Genomic DNA, 18454 nt, shown 5'->3' on the forward strand with positions numbered 1-18454 from the left:
TCTTTGTGCGGGCTTGTTTCGTTTCCCACTGGTTATTTTGTGTGGTTGTGCTGGTTGTTTTGGATTTTCCCTCCGGACTGTTGCGGTCCTGGTTTTGGGCAATTGTATATGTGCGCCCAGTTTCTTGGTGAGTACATTTTCCCCAGTGCGTAATAAAGCGCTACTCTGTATCTTCTGCCTCCTGCGTCTGACTCCGCACCCACTACGCCCAGTGCGTTACACCTACCTTGAAACTCAGTGCCTCTTTGCTTGACATCATGGGAAAATCAAAATAAATAAATAAATCAGCCAAGAACTCAGAGAAAAATGGTAGACCTCCACAAGCCTGGTTCATCCTTGGGGGCAATTTTCAAACACCTGAAGGTACCACCTTCATCTGTACAAACAATAATACGCAAGTATAAACACCATGGGACATTTAAGTCATTTAAGTCATTGGGACCACGCAGCCGTCATACCTCTCAGGAAGGAGACGCATTCTGTCTCCTAGAGACAATTCGACCACCTGGAATGATGTGTTCCACACAAACAGAACGCTCCAGCGAGCAGAACAACTGAAAACGTGCCACAACCTTCACCAGGGTCTTTTGAATGAAATTGAATCAAACATATTACCATTACGTTGCAAAGTCGTGTATTAACATACACATTCCTATTGCTTTGCAAATCCATTTGCTATTCAGATCTGCCTCCTTATTAAGAAGCTAATCTGATGCTCTTTCTGTTCGGAGAGGAGAGGAGATATTTTATAGTACATTTTTCAAAGGAAATTGATTGATTTGCTGCCACCCTCTACCCCAACCTCTACCCCACCCTCTATCCCAACCTCTACCGCTCAGGAAGGAGATGAGTTCTGTCTCCTAGAGAGGAATGTACTTTGATGCGAAAAGTGCAAATCAATCCCATAGCAACAGCAAAGGACCTTGTGAAGATGCTGGAGGAAACCGGTACAAAAGTATCTATATCCACAGTAAAACAAGTCCTATATCGACATGACCTGAAAGGCCGCTCAGCAAGGAAGAAGCCACTGCTCCAAAACCAACATAAAAAAGCCAGACTACGGTTTGCAACTGCACATGGGGACAAAGATCATACTTTTTGGAGAAATGTCCTCTGGTCTGATGAAACAAAATTAGAACTGTTTGGCCATAATGACCATCGTTATGTTTGGAGGAAAAAGGGGGAGGCTTGCAAGCCGAAGAACACCATCCCAACCATGGAGCACGGGGGTGGCAGCATCATGTTGTGGGGGTGCTTTGCTGCAGGAGGGGCTGGTGCACTTCACAAAGTACATGGCATCATGAGGCAGAAAAATTGTGGATATATTGAAGCAACATCTGAAGACATCAGTCAGGAAGTTCAAGCTTGGTCGCAAATGGGTCTTCCAAATGGACATTGACCCCAAGCATATTTCCAAAGTTGTGGCAAAAAAGGAGGTCTACAAACCTGTCTCAGTTACACCAGCTCTGTCAGGAGGAATGGGCCAAAATTCACCCAACTTATTGTGAGAAACTTGTGGTAGGCTACCCGAAACGTTTGACCCAAGTTAAACAATTTAAAAGCAATGCTACCAAATACTGATTGAGTGTATGTAAACTTCTGACCCACTGGGAATGTGATGAAGGAAATAAAAGCTGAAATAAATAATTATCTTGTAACGATCCTCTTCCTGTGAATGACTGGACCAAGGCGCAGCGTGAGACGTGTTCATTATATTTTATTAAAATCAGAACTGGAACAAAAAATAACAATGAGGAAACAAACATTTCTGTAAAGAACCTAACAATACAGAAAACATAGAAAAATAACAGAATTCCTAGTCACAGAATAAAAGCCTCTCTATGGCCAGGGCGTGACATCTCTCTACTATTATTCTGACATTTCACATTCTTGAAATACAGTGGGGATCCTAACTGACCTAAGACAGGGAATGTTTACAAGGATCAAATGTCAGGAATTGTGAAAAACTGAGTGTAAATGTATTTGGCTAAGGTGTATGTAAACTTCCGACTGCAACTGTATTATACAGTATATACAGTATATATCAGTGTTCCCCAACTGGTGGCCCGTGAGCCGAATTTGGCCCACGGGTGGTTTTATTTGCCCCCTTATATTTTCTGAGCAAAACATACCATGGCAATTTCACTGTTAAATGTATGGGTGTGCTAACAATGGCTGCCAGTCCTGACTGCCATCTATGGATTATATTTCTATGGTTGTTCTCAAGAAAACCGTACAGTTTGGAAAGCAAATGTTTAAAGCTGAAAAGAGAAGACTAATCTGTCTCTAGAACCAACAGAACATTTTATTTTCTCAACAACTCCCAATTTTTAACAGCACTGTTTTTCAAAGTAGCTCATCTTTAGAAAGGCTATTGCCACGATGATGGCATCAGCTGTCACGCCTTGGTCTTAGTGTTTTGTGTTTTCGTTGATTGTTTGGTCAGGCCAGGGTGTGACATGGGTTTGTTTTGTTGTATTTCGTATTGGGGTTTTGTGGATATTGGGATTGCGGCTGAGTAGGGGTGTTGTATGGGCTTGGCTGCCTGAGGCGGTTCTCAATCAGAGTCAGGTGATTCTCGTTGTATCTGATTGGGAACCGTATTTAGGTAGCCTGGGTTTCGCTTTGTATTTCGTGGGTGATTGTTCCTGTCTCTGTGTAGTGTTCACCAGATAGGCTGTAATTAGGTTTCACGTTCTGTTTGTTGTTTTTGTTTTGTATAAGTTATTTCATGTATCGCGATCTCTTCATTGAAGACATGAGTAACCACCACGCTGCATTTCGGTCCGACTCTCTTTCAACAAACGAAGAACGCCGTTACATCAGCCATCACTGTGAGGAGCCTATGACTTAATCTTTGTTATTAGGTGAGTCAGTGCACCATTGGAAATGTTATTTAGTAGCCTATAGTATCCTATATTCAGACCCCTTGACTTTTTCCAAAAGTTGTTATTTTACAGCCCTGTTCTAAAATGGATTAAATCGATTTTTCCCCTCGTCAATCTACACACAATACCCCATAATGACAAAGTAAAAACAGTTTTTTATTTTTTATTTTAGCAAATGTTAAAAAAAATACAAAACTGAAAAATCACATTTACATAAGTATTCAGTACTTTGTTGAAGCACCTTTGACAGCGATTACAGGCTCAAGTCTTCTTGGGTATGACGCTACAAGCTTGGCAAACCTGTATTTGGGGCGATTCTCCCATTTTTAGTCGCTGCACAGCTATTTTCAGGTCTCTCCAGAGATGTTCGATCAGGTTCAAGTCCAGGCTCTGGCTGGGCCACCCAATGACATTAAGAGACTTGCCCCGAAGCCACTCCTGCATTGACTTGGCTGTGTGCTTAGCGTCATTGTCCTGTTGTGAACCCTTTCCCCAGTCTGAGGTCCTGAGCGCTCTGGAGCAGGTTTTCATCAAGCATCTCTCTGTACTTTGCTCTGTTCATCTTTCCCTCGATCCTGACTAGTCTCCCAGTCCCTGCTGCTGAAAAATATCCCCACACCCTTCACCTTCGGGATGGTGCCAGGTTTCCTCCGGACGAGACACTTGGAATTCAGGCCAAACAGTTCAATCTTGGTTTCATCAGACCAGAGAATCTTGTTTCTCACAGTCTGAGAGTCTTTTAGGTGCCTTTTGGCAAACTCCAAGGGGACTGTCATCTGCCTTTTGCTGAGGAGTGGCTTCAGTCTGGCCCCTTTACCATAAAGGCCTGATTGGTGGAGTGCTGCAGAGATGGTTGTCCTTCTGGAAGGTTCTCCCATCTCCACAGAGGAACTCTGGAGCTCTTGTCAGAGTGACCATCGGGTTCTTGGTCACCTCCCTGACCAAGGCCCTTCTCCCCTGATTGTTCAGTTTGGCCAGCTATATGAAGAGTCTTGGTGGTTCCAAACTTCTTCCATTTAACCTCTATGGGATCGGTGTCCATAAACCGGGACGGTTGTCACTAATGTGTCCAATTTACAGTTGCTATTACAGTAAAAAGATACTACGCTATTGTTTGGGGAGTGCACAACAACAAAATACTTTTATCACGTCAACTTGTTTGATACATTCACCTCTGAGGGTAAATAATGTACTTACGTTCAGTAATCTTGCTCTGATTTGTCATCCTGAGGGTCCCAGAGATTAAATGAAGAATAATTTTGTTTGATAAATCAATTTTTATTTTCAAATGTAGGAACTGGGTTCTACAGTTTGAACCCCTGTTGTCTCTGGCCCCACACCCACCCCTAGACATGTGAAGATTAGTGTTGTTTCTGTAGGGAAGCTAATTGTCCATCATGTATGACATTCCTGGATGTGTGTAAACTTACATTTTTCATTACCATAGCATGTTTGTGTGTTCTCTATACTTAGGCACTTGAAAATATATCAATTGACCAATTCGTCACATTTGGGCAAACTCCTGGCAGACTAAAGTGTAGGAATGTAATACTTCTCTGGATCAGTCTGAAACTTTGCACAACCCTGCTACCACCTGGTGGTCAGAATCTACAATTACACAAATTCCTTTCTCTTCAATTTCAAAAATCATGGAACAATTAAAAAAAAATTGAAAACGCATGTTATTTTGTTTTATTATCTTTTACCAGATTTTTTGTGTTATACTCTCCTACATTAATTTCACATTACCACAAAATGCAAAGTGTTTCCTTTCAAATGGTATCAAGAATATGCATGTCCTTGCTTCAGGTCCTGAGCTACAGGCAGTTAAATTTGGGTATGTAATTTTATGCCGAAATAGAAAAGAACGGGTCCGATCCTTAGAATGGTGGAAGCCACTGTGTTCTTGGGGACCTTCAATGCTGCAGATATTTTTTGGTACCCTTCCCGTGCTCTGTGCTTTGACACAATTCTGTCTCAGCGCTCCACGGACAATTCCTTCGACCTCATGTCTTGGTCTTTGCTCTGACATGCACTGTCAACTCTGGGACCTTATATAGACAGGTGTGTGCCTTTCCAAATTATGTGCAATCAATTGAAGGATGATCAATGGAAACAGTATGCACCTGAGCTCAATTTCGAGTCTCATAGCAAAGGGTCTGAATACTTACGTAATTGAGGTATTTCTGTTTTTTCTGTTTTATACATTTGCAAAAATGCCTAAAAATGTGTTTTCGCTTAGTCATTATGGGGTTATTTTGTGTAGATTGCTGAGGATTTTTTTCTATTTAATCCAGTTTAGAATAAAGCTTTAACGTAACAAAATGTGAAAAAAGTCAAAGTGTCTGAATACTTTCCGAATGCACCGTACATGTATATAAAAAATGAAAAGTTCTGGGGCCCATGATTTCTTAATCCGGCCCTGTTCCAAATCACGGTAGTTGGTGATTTTCACTGCTGGATTTGATGTCCATGCCTTAATCGACTGTACTATTTGTGTATGGTACCTCCAGTAATCAGGATGGCTGGCCTACTACAGGTGCCATCAAGCACCAACCCCTGATACAGCTCGGAGGCATTGAGCCAACACCAGGCACAGGGAGTGACTTCCAACCGTATATCTATTTCAGGCCTAACAGCCACAGATTAACTCCTGGCTTGGAAGATGATTGCGTCAATTCCCTCTAATCTTGTGCAACTGACAAGTGAAGTTCATTTACTTTAGCATACTGTACAGTAGGTGACCAGAGACTCTGTGAATCTGTGTCTGTCTCTGAGAGCACTCTGCTGGAGATTGACTGCAATAATTTACAAGGCGTTTTTTTTAGGAGTTTATAAACTGTAACTGTTAATTACTGTTACTTTTAAATATATAGATAGTTTCTAAGTATATAACCAATAGTTGAAATTGTGTGACTGTCATTGGATTTAAAAAAAAACTGATATCTAAATGCTATAATCAAGTGGAGATAAAAAAAAAATATATATATATATATAATAATTGTGCAACAGAGCTCATGGCTGAACATTCCCTAGCATTTGGTAGTCCCTGGTGGTGAATCATAATCGTCTCCTCTCTCTATAAGTCCCTGATCCCTGCTCTGTCATGATCATGGCACATTAGCAGATTTTCATCCACCAGAGAATGCTATTGCCAGCTGTAGCTCACTTTGGTCACTTGAGGGCCTCTCTCTAAAACATTTGTCCAGTTCCAAATGTACACTAGCCCCTACTCCTACGCACAACGCCTGAAAGTATTGTCAATATGTATGTCAGCAATATGACCAAAAAATTACAAAAGATTCTGTATGATACAAATCTTCTACACAAACTCTACTCATTAGTGCAGTGGTCTTCAATCATGGGTCGAAAGACCCACAGTGTGTGCAGGATTTTGCTCTAGCCCAGCAGTAACACACCTGATGTCAACTTACCCCCTGATTAACTGACTCAGATTCATTAGTATGGGGCTGGAACAAAGGTCTGCTCACCTGGCCATGGGTCTTCAGGAACATGATTGAAGAACACTGCATAAATGGGATCAGAATAAACTGTAACAGTATATCTCTGCATACTTCCACTCTTTCCAGACAGGCACTAAACTACTGTACCAGAGTTTAAGTAAATCACATCTTTGAGTGGGTTTGGCAGTAGTTGGTGAGAGTTAAACAGCTGAAGGTTGCATCAGCATGCTTTGCAACATTACTGAGGTCTTACATCATGAGAATATCAGGTCAATTTCTATTTCTAAAGGAAGAAACCGACTGTGACCATGCTTCTTCCTCTTACAGAGAGCTCGTATTTGAGAGAAAAGTCAAAGTTTGCTGAAAAAAGTTCCAAAGAATAAGAAGGTATCTTGAGGATGCTCCTCGGCTTCAAAATATGGATGAGCTATAGGCCTAAGATATGGAAGTTGTCTTTCACTTGATTTTATATGATATACAAAACATTCTCTAAACCCCCTCATAAATTACTTTAAAAAAAAGTTAAGCTGAAGTGCTGAACGAACTGTAGGGTAACTGAAACCAGATGTCTTTGGCAGTTTTTCACATGAATGCTTATTTTTCCCCCTCCATGATCAGCACCTCCATCCCTCTGCTACATGGTATTTCTGGATGTGGAACCAAGGCAGGTCATCACAGGAAGCTGGACAACATGGAGACGGATATACGTTCTGTTCCACTGTCCCTTTTTCCTACTGTTTGTTGATGGGATTCCCATACCGCCATCGTTGCTATTGTTACATGCATCTTGACATGCAGTATTGTGCAGGCAATAACCAACGTGAGCTATTAAGTCCTCAGTGAAGGTATACAATACAGTACAGCATAGGAGGTTGGTGGCACCTTAATTGGGGAGAACAGGCTCTTGTTAATTGCTGGAGCAAAATAAGTGGAATGGCATCAAATACATAAAACACATGGTTTCCATGTATTTGCCATTCCATTTGCTTCGTTCTGGCCATTATTATGAGCCGTTCTCCCCTCAGCAGCCTCCTGCGCAATACAGTCATCTATTAATGACAGAGAACATTGTGTTTCGCATTGCCTATAAGATCTTAGTTGGAGACTGCACTATATAGCCCTTTATATACTGTACACAATTAAACCATTACCACGATTAAACCATTAATGGATTGGTCTGTAAACATTTGTAGAAATATGCAGAAAAGGCACAAGATGTTTAAAGCCATTACAATATCTTATCTTAATATCAATTTTACCATTATGTCTCTCCTACAGATGCAGGATGGATCTTAATTTGACCCGTTTCTCACAAAAGGAAAATAAGCCTGCAGAAACAGGAAATTATAATTATTGTGTGGATTATAATTCATGGGCATTTTTGTAGGGGTTGATACATTTTTTAGTTAGGGCAAAACTTTAGAAGCCTTGAATACACTACAAATGTGCATTTCCAGCTGTGCAGGACATTTCCTGCAACAACAGGGTGACCAAATTGAGATCCTACTTCTGTATCTGCCGTTAATCAGTGACAGTGAATTTGAGTTTAATAAAAAATATATCTGAACTGTATAGATGTTCGAAGTGCCATCTCTTGGCTAGCTGAGCTGCAGCCTTAGCAGCAGAGTTCATTGAAGCTGCCTAGCCCTATATGCACGCAAAACTAAACCAATGCTGCCCTCAGGCAGTATATCAGGCCAACCTATTCTTCTGAGACAAAGAGCCAGTTTGGAATTTAGCTATGTAATACAAAAGCATGTAGCCAAGTGCTATGCTTTTTCATGTTGAGGGTGGAGATGTGGTGTGGGTGAGCGGGGATACTTCTTTTGTACTCAGACCAATGTTGGCTCTATGTAAATTGTCCATTTATCTAAACATCAACAGAACATGTGTCTTATGCATAGCCTTTTCACTCTAGCAGTGCTGAGGCATAGCCAATGTAATGTGACCTAATTTCTAACATGATGTCACAAATCCCTTGGCACCAAACACTGGGCTGCTGTGGCATGTTGAGTGATTTCCTCAACTTTATTGCTGTTCAGCAGAAACACTCCATGTTTTAGAGTGCCTGGATAGATTTTTCGACAGAGAATAATCAGATACACTGCATGCATGTCCACAATGACATGTTGTTCATTTTGGGGAAAAGTGAGTCAGTCAGACACCAGGGGATAATTTAACAATTTGGCATGGCTAGGCAGACCAGGTAGGGGGCTTGAATGGACACATCCTGCATCCCACGCTATCAGTCTCTCAAATCAGACAGACACAGCCACAGACGTGGCACTAAGAAGGGGGAGGAAGAGGAAGAAAACTGTAAAATCTTCAAATTATTATTCTTCGGTCTCGTGGAATTTTGGATTTTCAATGACCTAGTTAGAAAACTTCCCAGCAACTCTGTTTGCAGTAGGTAACCCAAACTATTATTCATTTGATGTTGTTTGCCATCTGCGTCTGACATTAATGTACCCAGCCCGCTATACACTCGTGTCCACCAGGGACCAGCTCATACATAAAGCATCATCCATTCAGGCTGCAAAGGCCTCAATTTCCTCCTTAACTTGATTTAATGTCACACACAAACACTAGGAAAATATGTGTACTGTCTTAAGAAAACACAATTTCCCACCACTATTTTCTGACAATTTATAGATGTTGCACACTGTCTTCAGTCCAGCAGTCTGTTGTTTACCCCTGGCTCAAAGCGGTGTGCAACATCTAGAAGTTGTCAGAAAATCCGAAAATGGAAGTGGAAAATGTTGTCTAATTAAGACAGCATGCATATGTTCCCCGCTTTGTTAGGCAGGAGGGCCATAAATACAAAATAATGTTGCTCTATGATGCATGGTCTAAAACTGTGTACAGTATATTACAGTAGCAACATTTGAGAATACAGAACGATGAACTTTATAGAAACTCTGCCAGATGTCTGTCTGCAGTGTGAATGTGCTTTCAGTGTGTCTCAGGCTTTAGGACCTGGAGGGGGAAAGTCCTACTCACATAGCTGCTCAACAGATACTGTGGGAGTGCCCAGTGCAGCTCACTGTGCATTGAAAATCACTGTACGTCATTAACATTTTTCACTCTCCAACTTCCAGAATATTTCCCCCGTGGTTTGTAGACCAGCTGAAGGATCGTGTGGAAGCTGAGAGAGAAATTAGAGGAAAACTGCTGAAAGAGCCTGGTAAGTTAAAAAGTGTGGGGGGGTGGACTTGTGTTAACTGCAGGAAAACTTCTGACCAGGAATGTGAAAGTCCCTCCATTTCGGGCTTATAACATTATGTTTGCTAATTTAGTTCTGTATTACAATACAGCTTCATGTGATTGAGCATGTGCAGGCCAGTTGAAAGGAAAAAGTTGTCAGGCTAAAACATACTTCTTCCTCCCAACTTCACTGTTAACACTTAATGAATGGGTCATATGACAGTGAAAATGCTATGATGATCAAATAAAGTGATGGTCAATTAACAGTGGCAATGCTGCTTTGAATTGTGCCATGTCTGAGGAAGCCTATCTTATTAGTAGCGGTCCCACCCAGCAACAGACTCTTGTGCTCTTATCTGAGTCTCAGTTGCCTCTGCCAGGGGGCATCTCACTTTACTTGGTCAATTGAACACATGCTGTGTGGTGGTAGAGAGTGTAGAGAAAGTATCAGATAGATTATCAGAAGAAATGAGCTGTGTAATTTATAAACATATGTTCAGACAGATATTAATGACGATGCACGGAACTGTAAACTTTCTCTCACAGTGGTTTCTGTCCAATAAGATGAGACCGTCATTGCCGGTATTTGTACGTGCCAGGATGTTTCTTTGTTATGACTTATAAGGGCATTGAATTACGCCCGATGTCCACCAGATGCATATGCATTTTGTTTTGCCGGATGTCTGGCCCACATTTTCCGTACTTGACACACATGTGTTTCGCTTTTCAACTAGCTAAAACCTAGCTAGTTGGAGTCAGTGTGTTTACCTCCATTTGCACCACCGCATGGAAAAGCAAAGCACAAGTTGAAAATATTGAAAACATGCAGTACACAGACAGTTGTGGACTGCTCCATTCACAATGAAGAGTTTGATGCATCTGGTGGACATGAGGCGTTAGCTTGTGTTGTGATTTGTAATTATGCGTGCAGAATCAAAATAATAGGTCATGCAAATTTAGAATGTACTGAAATAATTTGTAGTTCCAACAAAACTTTTAAGGGCGTCATTGTTACATTAGAGATCAAACTTTCTGTTTAATACTGAAAAATGTGAAGCCTCACGCCTGCTTAAGGTCACTCATTCCAGGCCTCAGAGGATGCATAGCATCCTTTTGTTTAGACTTCATGGCTTAGCCTGATCATGTTGCTACTTGTCTGCTACCGAAAGCCTCCTGCAGGGCAACACAGAGCAGAGAGAGATAAATAAAAAGTGTTTGGTCCCCAAAATGAAGCGAGAGCTTGATTTAAATGTCCATTGTTCTTCTTAAGAGAACTTGTATTCTTTATTCAGTGGCCCTCATTAGTTGCTGTAGAATTATTCCACTGAGAATGTTGGCCACTGTTTCATCTTCTAGTCGTTTTACAGCTGCAGTGTCAACGTGGCTCTTGAGTCTTGCCTTGAATGTCTACTTGGAGACTCTCCAATGGCACGGTCAACCCTGCTCTCAGATTCTCTACCAATGAATTCAGGTCTATAATTACATTACAGACTGCATAATGAAAGCTTAGTATACCACACAGCATGTCCATTCTGCATCATCCAGGTTGAATAAAAGAGAATGTGGTATTCCTCTTGAATCTCAGCGAAGTGTTTGAGAAGTGCATTATCTCAGTAACTTATGCTATCACTGGCAAGAGCAAGGAGAGAAATCAAATCAAATCAAATCAAATTTATTTATATAGCCCTTCGTACATCAGCTGATATCTCAAAGTGCTGTACAGAAACCCAGCCTAAAACCCCAAACAGCAAACAATGCAGGTGTAAAAGCACGGTGGCTAGGAAAAACTCCCTAGAAAGGCCAAAACCTAGGAAGAAACCTTATGTGGGGTGGCCAGTCCTCTTCTGGCTAACACGGGTAGAGATTATAACAGAACATGACCAAGATGTTCAAATGTTCATAAATGACCAGCATGGTCGAATAATAATAAGGCAGAACAGTTGAAACTGGAGCAGCAGCACAGTCAGGTGGACTGGGGACAGCAAGGAGCCTTCATGTCAGGTAGTCCTGGGGCACGGTCCTAGGGCTCAGGTCAGTTGAAACTGGAGCAGGAGCATGGCCAGGTGGACTGGGGACAGCAAGGAGTCCTCATGTCAGGTAGTCCTGGGACATGGTCCTAGGGCTCAGGTCCTCCGAGAGAGAGAAAGAAAGAGAGAAGGAGAGAATTAGAGAACGCACACTTAGATTCACACAGGACACCGAATAGGACAGGAGAAGTACTCAGATATAACAAACTGACCCTAGCCCCGACACATAAACTACTGCAGCATAAATACTGGAGGCTGAGACAGGAGGGGTCAGGAGACACTGTGGCCCCATCCGAGGACACCCCGGACAGGGCCAAACAGGAAGGATATAACCCCACCCACTTTGCCAAAGCACATCCCCCACACCACTAGAGGGATATCTTCAACCACCAACTTACCATCCTGAGACAAGGCCGAGTATAGCCCACAAAGATCTCCGCCACGGTACAACCCAAGGGGGGCAACCCAGACAGGCCGACCACAACAGTGAATCAACCCACCCAGGTGACGCACACCCCCAGGGACGGCACGAGAGAGCCCCAGCAAGCCAGTGACTCAGCCCCGTAACAGGGTTAGAGGCAGAGAATCCCAGTGGAAAGAGGGGAACCGGCCAGGCAGAGACAGCAAGGGCGGTTCGTTGCTCCAGAGCCTTTCCGTTCACCTTCCCACTCCTGGGCCAGACTACACTCAATCATATGACCCACTGAAGAGATGAGTCTTCAGTAAAGACTTAAAGGTTGAGACCGAGTTTGCGTCTCTGACATGGGTAGGCAGACCGTTCCATAAAAATGGAGCTCTATAGGAGAAAGCCCTGCCTCCAGCTGTTTGCTTAGAAATTCTAGGGACAATTAGGAGGCCTGCGTCTTGTGACCGTAGCGACGTGTAGGTATGTACGGCAGGACCAAATCAGAGAGGTAGGTAGGAGCAAGCCCATGTAATGCTTTGTAGGTTAGCAGTAAAACCTTGAAATCAGCCCTTGCTTTGACAGGAAGCCAGTGTAGAGAGGCTAGCACTGGAGTAATATGATCAAATTTTTTGGTTCTAGTCAGGATTCTAGCAGCCGTATTTAGCACTAACTGAAGTTTATTTAGTGCTTTATCCGGGTAGCCGGAAAATAGAGCATTGCAGTAGTCTAACCTAGAAGTGACAAAAGCATGGATTAATTTTTCTGCATCATTTTTGGACAGAAAGTTTCTGATTTTTGCAATGTTACGTAGATGGAAAAAGCTGTCCTCGAAATGGTCTTGATATGTTCTTCAAAAGAGAGATCAGGGTCCAGAGTAACGCCGAGGTCCTTCACAGAGAAGTCCCACAAGAGGTTTTCTGCATTCAAAATACAGGACAAATTTCATTTAATTTGCCTCTAACACATGGGATTTGAGACTCTGTTGCTCTGTAATCGCTATGATAATCCATAAGAAAGTCCACTGTATACATCTAACACCTTTTCCATGTCCCCTCTCAAGTCTCTACTGATATGGTTGACACCATGTGGGTGACTAACCTGGTAGCCATGGCCCTATTGGCCACTGCAGCCTCCGCTGCCACCGCTGCCTCAGCAGACAAGGTCTTGAGCAACCACGCCACCCTGCTGGCTGACAACAGCGCCAGCCTGGCCTTCAGCCTCTACCAGATCATAGCCAAGGAAAAGGACCTGGAGAACATCCTCATCTCCCCGGTGGTGGTGGCCTCTTCCCTGGGCCTGGTGGCACTCGGGGGCAAGGCATCCACTGCCTCCCAGGTCAAGACCGTGCTGAGCGCTAACAAAGTGAAGGACGAGCAGCTGCATGCTGGTCTGGCCGAGCTCCTGGAGGAGGTCAGCGACTCCAAGGCCCGTAACGTCACCTGGAAGATCAGCAACCGCCTATACAGCCCCAGCTCGGTCAACTTTGCAGATGCCTTTGTCAAGAGCAGCAAGAAGCACTACAAATATGAACACACAAAGATAAACTTCAAGAACAAGAAGAGCGCTGTGAAGTCCATCAACGATTGGGCGGCCAAATCCACCGATGGCAAGCTGCCCGAGGTAACCAAGGATGTGGAGAAGACCGATGGGGCCATGATCATCAACGCCATGTTCTTTAAACGTGAGTTCTCTCTTACAAAGGACCAGAATTTTGTAGATGCACTCTTCTCTCTTTCGCTTAGTTTTTTTACTCATTCACATATTTACAGTATAATTGTATTTTACTTTATATCTGAACAGCCCATTGGAATGAACAGTTCCACCATAAGATGGTGGACAACCGTGGCTTCCTGGTGTCTCACACTCACACTGTTGGTGTACCCATGATGCACCGCACAGGTCAGCCCTCATTATAATTTCATAAAGTACCTTTGAACTGAACTGGGGTGTTCTCATTTCAAAGTGAAGGAAGATGTAAAGAAATGCCCTAGAAATGTCTCTTGAGTCTGTATCCATACTGACTGTACCTGCAGGTATCTATGGCTTCCACGAAGACACAGTGAATAAGCTGTTCATCCTGAGCATGCCCCTGGCCCATAAGAAGTCCAGCCTGGTGTTCTTCATGCCCTACCACGTGGAGCCCCTGGAGAGGCTGGAGAAGCTGCTGACCCACAAGCAGCTGGAAGACTGGATGGGCAAGCTAAAGGAGACGGCTGTTGCTGTGTCTCTGCCCAAAGTCTGCATGGAAGTCAGCCACAACATCCAGGTACTGGAAAAACCTAGAGATGACACAGGTCATTGTTTAAAACAACATTTATTAAAAATGTTGTTAACTGTTTATAAGATACACATTTGAATAACAATCATTTTGTTAACTGTTTATGAGATCCAGATTTGAATAACAATCATTTTGTTAACTGTTTATGAGATCCAGGTTTGAATAACATGTTAGGATACAGCACACATCACTGATGCTCTTTTTTATTTATTTATTTTACTAGGCAAGTCAGTTAAGAACAAATTCTTATTTTCAATGACAGCCTGTTCAGGGGCAGAAGTACAGATTTGTACCTTGTCAGCTCAGGGATTTGAACTTGCAACCTTTCGGTTACTAGTCCAACGCTCTAACCACTAGGCTACCCTGCCGCCCCAGGTGGCTGAGAGTTCATGCTTCAAACTCCTTCACAATAAAGATCTCTCTCTCTCTCTCTCAGAAACACCTTGGGGAGCTGGGTCTGACTGAGGCTGTGGATAAGACCAAGGCGGACCTGTCCAACATCTCTGGGAAGAAGGACCTGTATCTGTCCAATGTATTCCATGCCTCTGCCATGGAGTGGGACACCGATGGGAACCCCATAGACATAAGCATCTTCAGCACAGACAAGCTGAAGAACCCCAAGCTGTTCTACGCTGACCATCCCTTCATCTTCCTGGTGAAGGACACCAAGACCAACTCCATCCTCTTCCTCGGCAGACTGGTGCGACCTAAGGGCAAGAAGATGAGAGATGAATTATAACACTTTGGAGTCTTATGCGAAGTGTTTGTGTATTTGTGCGTGTTATGGTGTTTATGTGTCTGTATTTTTCTATTCAAAGAGAGGAAAGGGAGAAAATGAATTGTATGTTTAATACCTCAAGAGTACATTCCCATTTGATCATCAATGTGCCAACATTTGTTCCTGTTGTTCACTATGCATGATTCAGAATGATATGTTTGTGTTGTAAGAAACAAAGCATTGTGTACTCTAACTTCACCTGGACATGGTACTATCATCAAGCCTGGTTTCAAAACTGAATATCGCCACATTTCACAAAAGAGAGTGATATTGGGTTTGGTCACCCTCATGTTTGAGTATTTAAATTAAGATGAGATCACAGGATGGATACTTACATTAACTATTGCTTAAATGTCAAATAAGCATTCCTCTGTTTTCCTCTCCTGTCTCCAGTTGGGATCCCAACTCATTGCACACTCTTTCACTTCACTTTGGATTATAGGCTATTTTTCTGTTGTAGTTGTTTATTTTAATTTCACCGAATCAACATCAACTTACTTTCAATAACTAATTGAACCTTTATTTTACTAGGCAAGTCAGTCAAGAAAAAAATATTATTTTACAATGACAGCCTACCCTGGCCAAACCTAACCCAGACAACACTGGGCCAATTGTGTGCTGCCCTATGGGACTCCCGATCATGGCCGGTTGTGACACAGCTCAGGATCAAACCAGGGTCTGTAGTGACAATGTTAGCACTGAAATGCTGTGCCTTAGACCACTGCACCACTTGGGAGCCCACTCATCCACTTGATAGTCATTCAAAGGTGCTGAGAAAATGGCTACTTTTTGTTTTTTTTGCCAGGATTACCATGTACCTTTCACCAAATATCAAATTGTGAGTTTGTGAAATTTGTGTGGGCTCTTCCAATACCTTTAATGTTTAAAGTACAAACAATTTTTTCACAAGCTTTTTCACAGGTTTACAACCTGGTGCTAGCCTTTTGTTCACTCCCCCAAAGAACATTCATCTATGACCCAAGGGTCACGCCTCTGTCTGCTACTCTGCTTGGCTTTTTACTGATCCACACTGAAGACACTGCACAGCACTCTATAGCTAACTTACTAGTGAAAGAAAAAAAGTATCAGGGATCAAGGTAAGACCCAGATGCAGACTGTCGAAGTAACAATGTTTATTGTAGCAACAGGGGCAGGCGGACTCAGGGTCAGGGTCAGGGACAGGCAGAGTTCAGTAATCCAGAGGTGGAGCAAAGGTACAGGACGGCAGGCAGGCTCAGGGTCGGGCAGAGAGGTCAGGCGGGCGGGTACAGGGTCAGGACAGGCAAAGGTAGAAAATCAGGAGGACGATTAAAGAGAGGCTGGGAAACGATAGGAGCTGACAGGAAAAATGCTGGTAAGCTTGAATGAACAAGACGAACTGGCAACAAACAGAATGAGAAAACAGGTATAAATACACAAGGAATAATAGGGAAGATGGGCGACACCTGGAGGGGTTGTGGAGACAAGCACAAGGACAGGTGAAACAGATCAGGGCGTGACAGAAAGGCCATGTCTGTGGAAGGCTTTTGACTAATCAGTCTTGTCTCCAACACTATCACCTTTTGCCACAATGAGAAATGAGATATTTACAAGTTTCCTCTTTTTCCCATAAAATGGTAATACAAAGAAAGTTGTAATGTGACTTTGTTTGATAGTGGGCTGTGGGTGACTACTAAGATGAAATGATAGCCATAGGTAGTGTGGCTAGCATTTGTGATGTCATGCAAAGTAGCCAATAGGTTTTTCCAACTGGTTGGCTGTAAAGGAATTCTAGCTATGGGGCTTTAAGACTACACAAGGAAGGACAGATACACTATATATAAAAAGTATATGGACATCACTTCAAAATAGTGGATTCGGCTATTTCATTGTATGCTGTAGCGTTAAGATTTCCCTTCACTGTGCATGGTGATCTTAGGCTTGTGTGCGGCTGCCTGGCCATGTAAACCCATTTCATGAAGCTCTCGACGAACAGTCCTTGTTTTGATGTTTCTTCCAGAAGCAGTGTGGAACTCGGTAGTGAGTGTTGCAACCGAGGACAGATGATTGTTACGCACTACTCGCTTCAGCACTCGGTGGTCGCGTTCTGTGAGCTTGTGTGGCATACCACTTAGCAGCTGAGCCGTCATTACTCCTACACGTTTCCACTTCACAATAACAGCACTTACAGTTCATCGGCGCAGCTCTTGCAGGGCAGAAATTTTACAAACTGACTTTTTGGAAAGATGTCATTCTATGATGGTGCCACGTTGAAAGTCACTGAGGTTTTCAGTAATGCCATTCTATTGGCAATGTTTGTCTATGGAGATTGCATGGCGGTGTGCTCGTTTTTATATACCTGTCATGTCAGCAACGGGTGTGGCTGAAAAGCCAAATCCACTCATTTGAAGGGGTGTCCACATACTTTTGTATATATTATTGGACCCAAGTAAGTCAGGTTCGTATCCTGTTGCTCTTGGTAAGATTGCCAGGTCAGCCAATTGTTGGCATTCAATGAGTTGCTCTTATACCTGGGTATTAAAGAGATTCTCATGTACTTTTGTATTCTTTTTAGCCAGTAGTTCTGAAAGTAGTGCTCCCGAGACAAAAGTGGTAACCAAAACTTGCACACTGCGTCAAAAACGAGTATATATGTGCTATATGTCATTGCTCTCTCTTTCACTCTGCTATGTGTGCATCTTGATAGCTGTAACTCAAATGGTGAGGGGCTGAAGCTCATTGGATAGAAATCGAATTGATTGGGGGCTGGCCCACATGGGAGAAAAAGTAGGGCAAATAGCGCATCACAGCTTCCAGAAAAACAGTTGCTTTAAATCTTGGGATTTCATGGCTAATTAAGTAAAAGTTTTTTTCTTATAGATTATACATGTATGAACTACAAATTGAAACATCCAGTTGCCAATGTTCCAGAACATAAAATATATGTTGTTACTGTAGTAATTAATTACACAGGTATAAGAGCAAGTGTTACCCAGTTGGTCAAAGGAGTAAGCCTAAATCTAAATCCATGTATTTTGTCATAGGCTTCATGCATGGTATGCCTATCTCTAATGAAGTGGCACTGTGGATAATTTAAGTATCTCTCACCAGCTAGTGGTTTACATTGCAGGCCTACCAATGGCCGCGCGACAGCTTCATTCACAGAGCGCCCGTGACAGCCGTGCTCCTGCCGTTTTCCTGACACAGCCCAGCCGCCCTTCACCCGCCCTTCTCCCAACCAACGACACTATTACAGCTGCCAGTTGGAGACAAGACGCTAATTTAGCATCAAGCCAGCAGCATGCCTACTACCTGTCACCACTTATTTTTTATATTTATAGATTTGTATTATTTAAGGTACATTGGATGCCATGTCCATTTGAAAAAACGTTGTAAATGATTGTGTGTGTGCAAAACATATCAGATAACG

General features: G+C 42.8%; 1 protein-coding gene across 2 annotated transcripts; it reads left to right on the forward strand.

The window, feature by feature from the left end:
• Window positions 1-11: 11 nt before the first annotated feature.
• Window positions 12-16675, forward strand: LOC118391190 (serpin H1-like). 2 transcript variants are annotated; one of them, XM_035782308.2, is made up of 6 exons: window positions 12-127; window positions 9451-9536; window positions 13050-13670; window positions 13790-13888; window positions 14023-14255; window positions 14704-16675. In XM_035782308.2, exons 3-6 carry the CDS (start codon window positions 13061-13063, stop codon window positions 15004-15006), a joined length of 1245 nt encoding a protein of 414 aa, XP_035638201.1. In that variant the 5' UTR covers window positions 12-127; window positions 9451-9536; window positions 13050-13060; the 3' UTR covers window positions 15007-16675. The 2 variants fall into 2 exon arrangements, with proteins under 2 accessions (XP_035638201.1, XP_052313881.1); XM_052457921.1 differs by lacking the exon at window positions 12-127 and having other exon boundaries at window positions 9373-9536.
• Window positions 16676-18454: the final 1779 nt, after the last annotated feature.

Source organism: Oncorhynchus keta, chromosome 12 (assembly GCF_023373465.1).
Source record: "Oncorhynchus keta strain PuntledgeMale-10-30-2019 chromosome 12, Oket_V2, whole genome shotgun sequence".
NCBI lineage: Eukaryota > Metazoa > Chordata > Actinopteri > Salmoniformes > Salmonidae > Oncorhynchus > Oncorhynchus keta.